At 39.0% G+C, this 15,566-nt stretch overlaps 1 protein-coding gene across 6 annotated transcripts in view; it reads left to right on the plus strand.

The window, feature by feature from the left end:
- EBF1 (EBF transcription factor 1) overlaps positions 1-15,566 on the plus strand; it is a 389,100-nt gene that overhangs the window by 300,044 nt on the left and 73,490 nt on the right. For all 6 annotated transcript variants that reach the window (XM_042948148.1, XM_042948176.1, XM_042948157.1 and 3 more), the window contains exon 10: positions 10,028-10,154. In XM_042948148.1, the coding sequence (XP_042804082.1) occupies positions 10,028-10,154 (127 nt within the window). The remainder of the gene's footprint in view (positions 1-10,027; positions 10,155-15,566) is intronic.

Genomic DNA, 15,566 nt, shown 5'->3' on the forward strand with positions numbered 1-15,566 from the left:
TGCAAGTATCAGTGTATACAATATGCAAATGTGACCTATACCGTCAAAAAAATGTTAAAACGAATCTCTGTTTAGTAGCTTATAGCTTTGATATCCTTTTCTTAGAACTTTCAAAGACCTTAAAAAGGTGGGTTCCTTCCCTGCTACCCCATCTAACAGTCTTTTGGCTTTTATATTTTTCTTTCCTGACTCCATAGGCAAATATTCTGCCTTGCCAACCACCAGCTTTGATAACAAACATTTAGTCTCTCCCATAAATGTATCTGGATTTGCTTTTTCTTTTATATTTTAATTTTCAAACAAACAAGCAGCAACCCTGGACCCTAAGCCAGGCCCGAGTAGGGAATGATGTTCCTTCTTAACTGAATTTAGAAAAACAAACCTTGAGAAAGAGCTCATTGTGTAGTTTCAAACCACAGGGGCTGGCGTTACTGGTGTCCAGTCCTCTCCTTCTGGAATACTCTGGACCTCAGGAACTCACCAATGCTTTTCCAGCTCCCAGATGGTCAGGATGGGATCCAGTCTTTAATGGGGCCCAGTTGGCACAAGATTTACATCCTGGGAAAGAGCTAGAGAAAGTTTATTTAAAAAAGAAATTACTGAAAAATAAATAAATAAATCAACCCACAAAACCAAAGGTAGTTCAAGTATAATGTATTTATTTTAGCCTTTTTTCTCCCAAATCTGTTATTTTGAAATATGATCTTGTTGCTGTTTTGTTTTATACAATTAACTGCATTGATTTAGGGACCTGGTTAGTTTTTCAGTCAGAAGAATTAGATAGTATATTTTTATGAATGCTCAATTAGGATACCAGGAAGCTTGAAGTTTTTTGGGGGGAGGGGGAGGATTAAAGTAACAGAATTTTTCAGTGAAAAGTTTTTTGAATGGAGTAGTATTATTTCTTCTTCGTAGATCCACAAGTGACTTTATTGACTCTTTACCCAAAATTATTACTGGTAGTTAATAGCATTACAGTATTTATTCATTCAATGTTCAGCAAGTATTATTGAGGCCCTATTAAAACTGGAAACATAGTAGTGAAAACAAGGAAGACAAAGTTCATATCCTCATGGGGCTTACATTCTAGTTGGGTGATGCAGACAATAAATAGGAAAATGTGTCTACATCTTTCTACTGTGTATCTGTGTCTAGCTCTATGCATGAGAGAAATTTCAGACACTGCGAAGGAATACTGCTGACTCTTCAAAAGCTAGGTTTTAAATCCCATATTTAACTCAGTTCCCGAGACTTTAGTTTCAAGTCTCCTCTGACATTCATACATAAAGTTTATCTTTGGGAATTCATGTGACCCAACATATTTTGTTAAACATTGGTTTAAAGTTATTTTCTTGAAAGGACAAAGGGAAACCAGAATGTTTGTGAAACAGTAAATGCCTCCACTGGCTTTCTCTCACGTTCTCTGAGAAATCGTATACTGCCTTTGAGACAGGCAATTCTTGGGAATGAAACAATCTGTGTTACAAAACCCGGAGAACTCTGATTAGGGAACAAGCAGAATACACTGAGGAACTCAGGAGAAGATGGCACCCCTTGATTTATGTTGTGTCCACTGCAGGGGAATAGGGATATAATATGGAGGTTCAGCCAGCACAGTCGCCATGAATATACACTTTTCATATTTCAGCTTCCTTTAGGAACTCCTGAAAACGATATTTTTTAAATGCCATATTTAACTATAGAAAGATAAATGTTCCAGAGTGGAGGAAAAATAAGTTTGCTTGTTTGGTCACTACTACTGTGGTGTCTCTTTAAAATCCTTAGTCAATTTGGTTTTGGAGCTTTAATTATGCTTTTATGCTACAGTTTTCTTATTTAAATGTCTGCTCTATGTCCATCACTCAGCACCCCCTGCCTATCTCAAAAGAGATGGATATTATTATCCTAATTGAGGAGGAGGGCGAATGCTGTGAGAATTATTAATACATAAATTAAAAAATTAATCTAGAAAGTGCTTTAGGGTCCCTAGAGAAGTGCTACCCAAACACAAAGCATATTTAACATTATTATAAGTACTCCCACAGAGCAGATAGGCCAGTGCAGTGCGAGATGAGTAAACTGAGGCACAGAGAGTGACAATGGGCCCATATGCAGATGGACCAGCCTATGTTAGAACCTTGAGTGGATAACATGTAAGGACCACTGTGCCAGACCCCACTTTGGGCTTTTTCTAGTCATGAGTATTAATTATTTCTCCAGAGAAGAAATGTTGCCTTGCCTGGTTTTTTTACCCCTCCTCTTTAAGTCTTTGCTGTTTGGACATTTTTTTTTTTTTTTTTTTTTTTTTAGTGTTGAAAGTGATTCAGGCCCAAATGGCCAAAATATTAAGTCCTAAGGTTAGTAAGGAAGAATCGCTAGTATGCTTTCTAGTAATCCCAGTTATTTTTTTGGCTTTGTGGCTTGGAACTTCAAGTTGCATTCATTTCATATAGTCCCATTGGTTAGAAAACACACATAAAGGCTTATCTTGGAATTGTTCTTTCCTGTTTTGCTGAGAAATAATTCTCAGCCAGTTACTCAACAACGAAAAAGGCTATTTTGAGTACCTACTATGTTCCCAGAACCTTTGAGGATGTAGGAGAAGCTGAGGACCATTTCCATCCTGTCAACAGCGGAGACAGGGTGAAAATTGCACATAACAACAATTACGGAGAAACCATAAGCAGTAGTCGGGAGGGACAGTTGTGGTTGTACAATGGTGACCATCAGTGAGAAACACTTGCCACTTCTTGGGCCTATTTCTTAACTTGCCTGAAACTCGTCTTCTACATTTGTGAGCCAGCTAATGCCCATCCCTGCCCCTAATGCTGCTGGACAGAAATCACTGAAGGAGCCTTGCACAACACTTGGCACAGAGTTAGATGACAGCAAAAGGCCACTGTTGCAGAAGCCACTGTCAAGGTCACCACTGTCCTCCATTTAGGTGTGAGCTAGAAGTGCTACTGGCTCTCAGAGAGGACAGTAATACTGAAGACTTGACCTTTTTACCCAGAATTCTGCAACATGTTTCCATTAATGTTTTAAAATACTGGGTACTCTCCTTTACCTACCATGTAGGTGGGACTTTTGATCCTGCAAGAGGCTTTTATAAAAACTAACTTAGAGAATTGTTCTCTCCCATACTCTTCTTCTGGGCTTCCAGAAATTTCAGACTGCCTCTTTGGAGGTTTGTATCCACCTCCCTGCACCTTCCACAACCCTCCCTTTATCTGCAAAAGTGCTCCTCTTTCCTGTTTCTTTCTTTCTTTCTTTCTTTCTTTCTTTCTTTCTTTCTTTCTCATTTATTTATTTATAAGTTTATTTTTGAGAGAGAGAGAGAGACAGACAGAGCACAACCAGGAAAGGGGCAGAGAGAGAGGGAGACAGAGAATTGGATTCAGGCTCCAGGCTCTGAGCTGTCAGTGACAGAGCCCGGCGTGGGGCTTGACGCGGAGCTCGAACTCACAAGCTGTGAGATCATGACCTGAGCTGAAGTTGGAGCCTTAACCGACTGAGCCACCCAGACACCCCTCCTCTCTCCTGTTTCTTACACTTCTGTGGAGGACAGGCCCCGTGCACTTGCCCTGGGTGTGCGCTCCATCTCTCAGCACAAGGGTGCTTCACCTGGCCGACCAGCACAGGACGCCTGGGCTCTAGTTCTCTGAGTCTGGAAAGAGACGATGCTCACACCAGCAGCTTGGAAGGAGCATGGTCACTGCTGCCTCATGTCTTTGGTGTGCTGGCAGCCTCTCCTGGGGCCTTGCAGAGACTGTGTGTATTTTTTCGTCAGAATGCCACACTTAAAAATTAGCTTTTCTGATTATAATATCAATGCACTCTTATTGTTGAGAGGTTAGAGAATTCAAAGAGGTACGCAGAGAAAAATAAAATTACCTATAACTTTGCAATCTAGTGGTAACTTCTCTGGACACTTTGATGATTTTCCTTTCAGTCTTTTTTCCACGCAAATGTATATCTACTTCTTATATGATTACATGTAATACATATTGCACAAGAACTGGTATTATTATACTTTTGATATTTAGTAATTTTTTCTCATAATAAAAGTAATACCTGTGAATGTAAAAATTTATTTATTCCAGAATTATTTACATGATTATTTCCTGTACAAGTGCATACACAGATAAACACACAAAATGCGCACACACACACACACACACACACACACACACGATTGATGGTGGGGGGGAGAGAGAGAGAAGACGAATCACATAGAATGTCATCAGTCCAGAAATAAACACTGTTAACATTTAGTGTTGTTCTTTTGTTGGTTACTTTTTTAGTGTTACTTTCTTAACCTTTTTTTCTTTCCTTTCATCTTATTCCTTCTCACAGGAGTCACAGACCTTCAGACATCCTCTTCTATTTTGCTGCTTAGATGAAATCTGAGCAGTGGTCTCATGCAGGGACCTGAGTGCTGAGCCAGTTGGATAACTCATTTTAAGAGCAATTTAGTTAGGGAATGAGAGTTAAATATTATCAGGTTAAGAACAGTGAATGCTTATGGATGGGGATTACTATGCCTAATGGAGTCAAGCCTCCTGTAGAATTCTGGCCTAATTTATGTTAAGTATTTATTCCAGAAATATTTTGGAAATATCCTGTAGGTAAAGCATTAAGTTGGATACTTTAGAAGATACAAATATGAATTAGACCTTGTCACCAATCTCAGGAACTATCTGATGAGAAAAAGATGGGTAAGAAAATACTTATGGCACAGAGTAAAATCAGATATTAAGTGTTATAGTATAAGTGTCATAATGATATAGATTCTTATAAATTTTTAATTATATAAATTATATATAACTCATAATTATATAAAGGTGCAGATAACTCTGTCTCTGAATTTTAAGATCAGGTAAAACTTATTAGAAGAGAGAATATATGTTCTCAGAGAATAAGCAGAATATCAGTAGGGGAATGTTTAGGCAATGAGTAACACGAACAAAGCAAAGGTGCTAGGCAAGGCTGTGATGTGTTCCTGTGTCCACATGCCCTACCCCCAGGATGTGGAAAGGCAAAGTGGGAAGCAGCACTAGAAAGGGAAATTGGCTGTCAGGCCTTGTAGTGCCTGAATATTTTGCCAAGGAGTTTGGATTATATACTGTATGTAAAGGTGGCACGAGCATTTGAGTAAGGGAACAACATGATGAGGTTGTATTTGAAGAAGAGAATTCTGACAGAAAAAGTGGAAATAGAGAGAGACCATTTAAAAGACAATTATACCATTATAATGGTGTAAGAAATGGTGACAACCAGAGCAGAAGAAAGTGGTGAAGCAAAGAGCCAGTGGAGTTCATTGGAAGAAAAATCGAAATGAGTAAAAGAAATATTGAAGGGAGAAGAAATAAAGAAGATTTACGTTTTCTATTTTGGGTGATCCAAAGGATAGCATTCCCTCAACTGAGAGGGGGAACATGGGAGCAAAAAATACACTTATAAGTAGCAAGATGATAAATTTAGCTTGTGTCACATTGAAACTGAGGTGGCAATAAGACATGTTGGGGAGATTCTGTTACTCTGTTGCTAATAAAAGTTTGGTGCTTGGCCAAAGAGATCAAAGCTACAGGTGTAGATTTAGAAGTGAGTTTAGCTGAGGTGGTTGAGCCAATGAATGAACTCAAGAAATCTTAAGTAAGTAAAAAGAGAAGGAAACGTAGAACAAAATTTGTAAAATTTCAATAGTTAATAAGTTGGCAGAAAGGAAAAGTTAGCAACTGAGGAAACCAATGAATAAGAGAAGAACTCTAGAAAACACTTATTTACAAGCACAAGATACTGGTTTTCTTCCTAGTGTTTCAAATAATATTCGTTAAGCTTGCTTGACCTTCATCTGTTCTCATCCGGAATATATATCCTGCAGGGATGAGTTTTAAAAGATAGTGAATGTGCAAAGGCTTTGTAAACCATCAGACAGGCATGTCTTAGGTCTTACAATTAGTGTCACAGAAGTGAGGAAAGTAGAGACTTCCAACAAGAGAGAAAGTTGTGTCCGATGCTAGAGTTTCATAAAAATATTTATTTTTAGCTCAACTCGTTTGGTTTGCAATTTAAGGAAGTTAAGTCAAGAGTGAATCTGTTCTCTAATCACTTAGAACAGCATTTCCCAAAGTATGGAGCATGTGTCTCTGGTTGTACAGGAGACAACGTTGGATTTGACACAGACATCGAGCAGAACTGAATTACATAGTGAGAGTTATTATTATTATTTTTTGTCTTTTAATCCTTCAGATTTATGTTAAGGGAAAACATCTCAGTTGGGGCAAATAAGTCTGTAATATCTAATGCAGGCTAGTCTCCCCTTTCAATAAACTCCTTCAGGTTGTCATCATTATTTAGCTAGAATATCATATTAACTTTAAAATTACCTTCCATAATACCTTCTTATTTGGGCCGGGATACCAGTTTTCCAGGTGGGGTAGTGATACAGAGTTTCCTTTTAAAATAAGCTATTTTAAACAAAAAATTAATTGACTTTTAAAATATTAAGTGCTTAATTGTATAGGTGGTATACAGAAATGGCAAAACTGAGAGATTGGTATTCCAATGATGGGAGTTTGGAAACTTTAGGTTTATCAGAGCCCTTCCTCCTTCTGTTGCTTGGAGTGGCTGCATTAGTTCAACCATGTTAGAACAATGTGGGAAATTATCCATCCTGGGATGGTGGTGGGGTGGTGGTGGTTGTCTTGGGCTCTAGACTTCCAGATCTAGACCCTGTTCTTCCCCTAAGATGTTGGGTCAATTTTTGAAGCCAGTAGATTTTTCTAGACATTTGTGTCTTTAGCTGTTAAAATGAGAATGCTAGTTTTAAATGATTACTAGCATTCCTTCCAGCAATAAAGTCTATGATTCTTTGAATGATTAGTAAATAAGCCTATGCTTTCAAACTGATGGAGGTTAGAAAAAATGTTTTTCCCCTGTAAACCATCAATATCATGTGTCAATGCCAGAGGCTGTTTGCAGACTAACATCCACGGCAAGGAAAACATCAACAAATTCATTCTTCAATGATAATTCATACTCTACCTCATTTGTGAAGGATAGTTATTTCAGGAAGGAATCTCTGGTTTAGTTAGGGCAATTGATTAAAGTTGAAAGTGAAATCATAAATGAAAGTCTGTGTCAATTTCCTGAGCCTACTGCTTAATGCCAACACCTCACTCTTAAGTCAGTAGTTTCACTGCAGTCCTATGTAATCAATTCAGAAAGCCCATGAATTTGGTTCCTTGGCGTAGCAGCTCATAATTTATAAGTCCTTATACTTAAAAAAGATGTTTCTATTCATCTATTTATTAATATCTTTCCATCTTTTAAAATTTATTTCCCCTGAAAGGGAGGGCAGGTGAAGTGTTTTCTAACTGGCTGAAAGTTCTAAGTATTCTTGTGAATTAGTGTAACTCTACATCCCAAGTAACTCTTAAAAATGGAAGCATACCACCTGTTTGGAATATAACAATATGGCGACTTCCATAATCAAAAACATAGCCAAGGACCAGGGAGCAAGTGAAAAATGAATATAGCATGGGGATAGAAAAAAACACCCACACAGTCTTGGAATCTGAAAAAAATGAGTTTGTTACTTCCTTTAACGATGAATCATAGAGACAAAATTTTGTCTCTATGATTAGGTAGGAAGTGTTTGTTGCTGCCATCTTTTGCACTGCATCAGTGTCAGGTTTTGCTCTAACTTGTGCTAACAAGGGTTATCTTTGGGCAAGCAACTTAGTCATTTTAGGGTTGTGTTTGCACATCTGAAAAAAAAAGGGATAATGATAACAATAATTTGGTCATTATTCTGACCAAATTAGTGTCTGCATGTAAGTTCCTCAGCAGTGTAGTAGATACCTCCTAGATACCCACCAAGTGTTGATTCCCAGCCTTGCAGAAACGCTATTGACTAGTTGAGATTCAACATGCACTTGATTTTGAAAGTTCATCTTTTACTGCCCTTCAGAGGCTCTTTCCTTCTTCTATTCTCTATACATTAGTAACCTTGATTTCCTGATTTTGATGCTTAGAGATTAGAAGAGCAGATTAGAAGGTGTAAAGGACACCAGGAGAAAAAAGACAAGAAACTGAACAAAATAGAAATAATTTAAAAATCACAGCTATCCAGGGCCATTTAGTGAGGGGAAAACAGCCCCTCATGCCTCAGTAGTCACTCAGTAGGCTTTTGTATTTTACAGCCAGATATGATATGAAGTATTCCAAATGATGATCTTGATTTACCAAGATTAAATTCAAGTGTATATACTCTGCTGATTTTAGAAAAAATACAATGACTTCGAAAGAAATTAAATATAAAAAGGACAAAATTTTAAGTAAATAATTTTTTGTATGTTTTTCCGATTGAAACTTTAGTCATTCAAAACTCTTAGCCATAGATATGAACTAGGTCTCTAGGCGTTCCACAGAAGCATGATCTTACTGAAATATCTTCTCTGTGTCTTCAGCAAATAAACCAGGGCTTCACACATTCTGTGGAAAAGGATAGGCATTTCTTTTTCTTTTCTTTCTTTTTTTTTTTTAAGTTTATTTATTTTGAGAGAGAGAGCATGAGTGGGAGAGGGGCAGAGAGAGAGAGAGAAAGAACCCCAAGCAGGCTCCATGCTGTTAGCACAGAGCCCTATGTGGGCTCGATATCACAAACTGCAAGGTCGTGACCTGAGCAGAGATCAAGAGTCTGATGCTTATCTGACTGAGCCACCCAGGTGCCCTGGAGTAGACATTTCTAAATACTAAGTTAAAATGATTTTTATGCAGATGGCCTTTGTTTGTGTTTCAAGAATGAGCATTTGACAGAAATTACTTGTGGACTTTCACAGTAGCAACTTTCTCAGATTCTTTTCCCTAGGACTTGGTGTTAGGACGGTTTACCCGGGTGGGACCCAGGGGCTGACACCTTGATTCTTATAGTGTCACATGTGGTTCTTTCATAGTGTTACCTGTAATTCTCTGGGAAAAAAAATTTGAATTTGGTCTGGTTTGCACATTAAAACAAAAGCATTTTCTAAGTTATCCCCATAACATAAGTTAGTACAAACTCAAGCGATAATCCATTATATACTGACTCAGTACCAAAAATATTGAATCAAATGAACCTGATATGAATCAAGAAGTGGGCAGATGCAGATACCACAGAGAGCGAACATGTAGAATCCAGCACCATCAGAGGTCAACCAGTCAAATACCAGAGCTGGATTTTTCAAAGAACCAGATAATGCCAGTTTTATGGCCATTAATAACATTTCAGTTATATAAGCAAAGATAAGAGCAATAAAAAAATAAATTCTGCTTCTCAGTGTAATCTGATTGCCAGCAGGGTTCAGAAATGAACTTTCTCATTGTGCACGTGGCATTGCATTATAGACCAGTGATCATTCTGCAGCCCCCTCCCCAAACTTCCATTTCCCTTTTATGGACAGTCCTTAGTTCTGCCAGATCTCTAAGCTATTCCAGGGAGGCAGATTCTTTGGTTTCCCCTTAAAAGCTCTTTGATTGTGCCTCTGGTAGTTAATGCACCAAATGGTCTTTAGGGGTATTTCATACGTGTGCTCTGCAGCTAATCAGAGTGCCTTGGCCCACTGATTTCCTACTTCTGTGTTTTCCACATGTTTAAGGGCTTAGTTCAAACACCAGGCCCACCCACTTCTGGAGAGGCATGGTAGAGCTCAGCTCTGATTTGGGTCTCTGCCTCAAACAGAGATTTTCCAAAGGATATCCTGTAGTGGATGAATCATTCCATTAGGCCATGTTCACTTTTCAAACCAGGAAGCAGAGTGCCTGTTCTGTAGGGAAACTCAGATAAAGTTGTTGTGGCTGTGCTCAGAGCGCTTATAAATATTGTTGTCAGTGTCTTTGATACAGGTTCCATCAAGATAGTATGTAAACACTGACAGGTTAATTATGTGTTTTAAAGCTATGTTTATTGAGAGCTGATAGGAAGGCTGTGAAATGAGTCCTTTACATATTGCAGTGACAGTTTTCTCCCCCATGTCTTCCCTAGCTGATTACTCCTCATGCCATCCGTGTGCAGACCCCTCCTCGGCACATCCCTGGTGTTGTAGAAGTCACTTTGTCCTACAAGTCGAAACAGTTCTGCAAAGGGACACCAGGAAGATTCATTTACACAGGTAAGAACCACTGCAGATGGTGGACACAGAGCTTTTCCTTGGCCTTGTGAGTGTTTTACTTTATCTTACATGTATACGTGTGCATTTTATTTTAAAATCTAGTTTCCAAGACCCTCTTTCTTTGTCCATTTCACCATATATGATTACACGTCTTGCTGTTATTATTATTATTGTTGTTATCATCATTATTTAAGATTTCATCTGGGTGTTCATGTTGAACGACAGGATCAGTAGAAATAAGTGATTGGATGCCTGAAGAAGCAGCATGAGAAATAAGAAAGGGGGAAGAAGTTCTAGACAATTCTCAGTCTATCTGGATGTTAAGCCATCTGTGTTGTGGTTTATTTGCTTTATGGAGTTAGGGATGTGCTTTAGTGCAGTACAACTTTCTTCTAGCCTGGTCATCGCATTTGTGTTAAAGAGAATTGGTAGTTTTCGTATTCCATTCTGAGTTGGCACTTTCTTCTCCTGTAAACTGCATTTTGCCCTCCCCAAACAGTCTTTGCACATGGACCTGCCTTGTGGTAAGAAGCTAGGGTTGCAGAGTGAATGTGAATTGATCACCCAACAGATGGAGAGAAACAGGCAGGTTCCCTGGGGAAATGCAAGTATGCAGCCTAAGGGTCCAGTGTGTACTTTAGGAGAGCCTCAGATTACAATGTGCTAGCCAAACACCCACGGATCTTTCTATAATTCAGATGCTGGTTCAGTAGCTCTGGGTGGGACCTGAGACCCTGCATTTATTACAAGCTCCTAAGTGAGGCTGGTGATCTTGGTCCAGGGACCACACTGGGAGAAGTGACATTCTAGGCCCTCTGCTTTGTATTGTCATTACTGCATAACTGTCTCCAGGAACTTGTCCCACGTTTCCATCTTCATTCAATGGACGACCACAAGGCCTGATTAAGTATAGAGCATAAGTTGCTCTCACACAAAGAGGCTCCAGGACAGTGAAGAGATAACTCTGTTAGCACATCCTAATTATAACCATACGATTAAATGGACAAATTTTATTTTGCTGTAACATTTTACCTCAAAGCATCTTTCCTTTTGTATTTTAGTACTAGGGATAAAACCAACTATGCTTCTTAGTCTCTCTCTCTTTCCTTCTCTCTCAAAATTATAAAAACAATTAATGCATCCTGACCCTTGGAAATGCCTCCCAGCCCTTTAAACAAAATGCAGGTTTGGTGCCTGCCTGACGATTAGTTTTAGTTAATTGAAAATTATAGGATTGACCCAAGAGGAAAATTTTGTTTGCACTCCAATCACTTTTACAAATTAAGGAAAATTACCACAATTTTGTTTAGCTAAGGTTTCACACTGAGTTCAAGAAATTAGCTCAGCCATCCCAACAAAGTCAGCACTTTGTTAGTGAGCACTTGAAAAAATAATAGTCTATCTGGAGTTTTGTGGTGTATACAAACGAAGCATAGAGAAAGCTATGATGCTTTATAGAAGTAGGCCAAGTGTTTTTAATTAGGCTCATTGGTTCAGTGTAAGTTTTGAAGAACAATCAAACTAGCAGATTAGCTGTTTCTTTTAAAGCTAGGATTTCTTGCCATTCATTTTTCCCATGAGAACTTCCACATAGCACTATTTTTTTTTTACAAGCCTCATTATGGGCCTGCAGGAAAAGGACCAATTGAAACTTCTGATACTGTAACATTCCCCACCATCATTCCGATGGATGGGAGTTTTTCACAATGTTCCTCACTGAACTCGGTGTTCTGGAACATATTACAAAACCACAGAGGCCAAATGTTTTCTCTGAGGAGTTTGGACTCTGTTTTTGGCCAAAAACATTTAGGCCTTGCTGGCTGCTTATTTACTCTGCTATTAAGAACAAGAAAAAGGAGAAGAAAAAGAAGAAGAAGAAAATGCTTGTGTGGTAGGAGGTACAAGAGGCAATCAGGCATGATTCCGCTTTGGTGACAACATCCCTGCCCATTAATGGTTCCATTTTGTGGTCAGGTCTCATTTAGAAGAAATTATTTTTAATCAGTGTTCAACAAAATATCCCCTTGAGCCACCTGGCCATAAAAGTTAAAAAAAAAAATCATCCTCAGTAAATTACTTAAGTTCTCAAAAGAAAATAGCTAGGGACCCATTATGATTTGGAATTTTTTTAACCATTAAAAAAAATTGCCATCAATTTAAGAAATCACATCTTGGAAAACCTGTATCATACGGGAATTAAGATCAAAGATAAAAGCGGCAGATTTGCAAGTCTAGCAAAGTAGTTAAGGATAAGAGAGATAAATCCTTGGTGTGCATGCACATGTGTAAGTGTGCAGGAAATTTAACATATAAAAAAATACTTTTGCTGATTTTGCCTCAAACTGTGGGAAATAGAAAAGCGACTTAGTCTTTTAAGTATTCTAGGAGAGAATTTAACTTCTCTCCATGTCGGAAAATAAAATTTTAAAGAAATTAACACAAAAACTTCCCCACTGATAGAGTTGGCTATTAGCTTGCTGTGACATTACATCATTTCCAGCAGAAGAGAATTTTTTTTAATTGGTGAACTAAACATGGCTTCTTGATTAGCATTAAATGCTGCTACCTAGGGTCACTTGTTCATGGCTGGTGCTGCTGGCCCCTGTGATTTACTCAGTTTACCTCTATCCTTGTTACCACTTACCAACCAAGGCAGAGATGGGTCATAAAACCTTTCTGTTCTTTGTATCAGAACAACCACTCAGGTCAGTGTAAATGTGCAGCAGTCCTTTTCTATCTGCCTGCAGAAGCTCCCACTTCATTTTCTTTAATTTCCATAGCATTTCAAGGTGTGAAACTTGATTTTTTGGATGGGGTAAGCCAACCCTACTGTTTCTTGGTGGAATGGCACTTGGAATTTTTCCCTTAAAAAGTGGGGGATGGGGATATCCTAGGACTGAACCTCACAACCCAAACTTAAGAATTTGTTGCAGTTTTCTGAGTGTGTGAGGGAGTTTGGGTGTGTATATGTCGAAGTCTCTAAGAATCCATAATTGAGCCAGGAACAGCATGGCCTAATCTATGCAAATAAAGGCAGACTTTTGGGGGAGGAGGAAAGGATTTGTCTAAACACAGATTGCCTGCAAGCTGGCTCCACTTATAAGGAGTGTGAACGCTGCTCTCCATCATTGGTTCTTCAGATCAGGGACGCAGGAGGCATTCTTAGTCACCAGATGTGCAGGTCTCTGTGTTTGCCCAGTGAGGGAGCAAAGCGAATCCCAAGTTGAGCAGAACAAATAGTACTTCCCAGATCTTATTTATCATGTCCAGTTATTCTTATGTAAGTTCAGGGCAGAGATGACGTTAAATTTTAAATAATGTTTCCTAATAGAAGGAATAGCATTTCCTTCTAATGACAGGACTGTTTTCAAAGCCCTCTAATAGTGTGTGGTCAGTCAGACCTATAGGAAGTAAATCCACGATAAACCTCCACTTCCGTGGAAAGAGGTCTCTCCAGTACCTTTGTTGTTCTTGCAGCTTGTTTTCCTGCTGTTGTTACATCTTTTAAGAGCCTTGGATCTTTTAGAATTGTAATCTCTCCTGCTAAGCTTTAAGTAACCTTGGGAGTTGATAAAGAACTCCAAGGAGGCTTCAGAAGCTTCTTCAAAGTTCTAGAGTTGGTTTTCTTGATAAGAAGTGGCCAAATCCAAATGCAGTTTTACATCATTGCAGTTCTTTCTCCACGGGAAAGGCTCCTATCTTTGGGAAAACAATGACTAGAAGAATAAGCCATCAGGATGTGTCTGATTAGCTCAGGTGTGCACGGAGAGCTGTTGACTGCCAGCTCTGCCAGATGGTGAAAGCCCCAGTGGAATGATCATGTCCCAGCTCAGATTTGGGTTAGGCCACTTCTCAGATCATTCTACCACCAGGTTCTGCCAGTCTAAGGATTATTCACCAAACTTCCTGCCCCTGTAGAAGGACTAACCCACATCCCTGTATATTAGTCTCAGAATTAACTTCAAAATAAAAATTCTTCCTGGAAATACTTCCTGTTTGTACCTCCTGCCCCAAACAGCTTTGCATGTAGGAGGGCCCATTTTGGCTAAATAAGCTCTGTGGAACTTGATGATATGTGCCATGTCTTCCAAGTTTTCCTTTTTTCTCCCTATTCCTTTTGTTTTCTTCTCCTTCCCTTTCTCTTCCTCCGTCCCTTCTCCCCCTGTTCTTTCCTCCTCCCATTCTTTTCTCTCTTACTCCCAAGGAGACAATATGGCCTACTGATTGAGGGCTTGGTTTCAAGAGGTGGTGGGTTTGGATCGAATGCTCAGCTCTACCACTTACTATGGAGGTTATTTTGGGGACATCATGTGATGGTTCTGAACCACAGTTGCCTCATTTTTACAAGGGAATAATCCCTTACCGGCGTTCGTTTTAGTATCAGGGAAATGTATGTAAAACACCTTTCGTGAGCTAGTATGAGCACCTAGCCAGATACTAGTAGTTTCCATTAATAAATGATAGCCATTACTATTGTTCATTAATCTTTTCTTTTGTTGCGGAGTCCCTACCATGGTGTAGATATTTTACATATATTTTTTATCTTCACCATCATTTCCTAGAGGGCTAAGAAATGTCCTTTAGGGATTTTAGTAACAAAACTGTAGACATCCATAAATAAAAGAAACAAGTAGCACTAACCAACCACAAATAAAAAGAGCAAAGTATGAATAAGGTAGCAAGAAAAAGAGATTTATAAATATGAATATAACAATTTTGATACAACAAATACTTTCTCGGGAATAGCCTCAAACAATAAATATTTTTATAAGGCAGCCCTGACTTATAATGTTCTCTGATGCTGAATTTTCAGGAAAAACACATACCTGTCTTTTTGCTTCCATTCAAATTTCAGCCCTTCCTCTGGAGGCCATAGTAACATGGGTATAGTCTATCACCAGCCCTTTCAAAGGTGTTTAGGCTATAATTGCTTCAACTCCAGGTTCAAAAGTTTCAAGGCCAGAAGGCTCTGTTTCTAGTTCTTGAAACGCTCCTCCACAAATGAAGGCTGCCACCCTGGGGATAAACAAAATTATCAGTTATAGGGCAGAAGTAAAGAGCTTGTACCTAATGCAGCTCATGTTCCGTGGCCTCTTCTTACACTAATTCATTGTCAGATCAGGCTTCCAAAAAGCCACTGTCATAGCTTTACCCTGCAGAGAAGGCTTCCCCTTTTGCCCACTGTATGTGAGATGTGGCCCAACCCCTATGCTTGATGAAGCTTATGGCTCCCTGTGTACTCAGCTCCACTCAAACCAGTCTTCTCATCAGGCCTCAAGGTCACTTCATATTTAGCAATTCTGGACATGGTAATTCCCCTATAAGATCAGGCTCAGACTCTGTTTCCCCTCTGCAGTATTCTCTGGCCATTTTAGTATAGTGGGCAGAGCACTGGGCTGAGATAGAGGAGGC

Source organism: Panthera leo, chromosome A1 (genome assembly GCF_018350215.1).
Source record: "Panthera leo isolate Ple1 chromosome A1, P.leo_Ple1_pat1.1, whole genome shotgun sequence".
Taxonomy (NCBI): Eukaryota; Metazoa; Chordata; class Mammalia; order Carnivora; family Felidae; genus Panthera; species Panthera leo.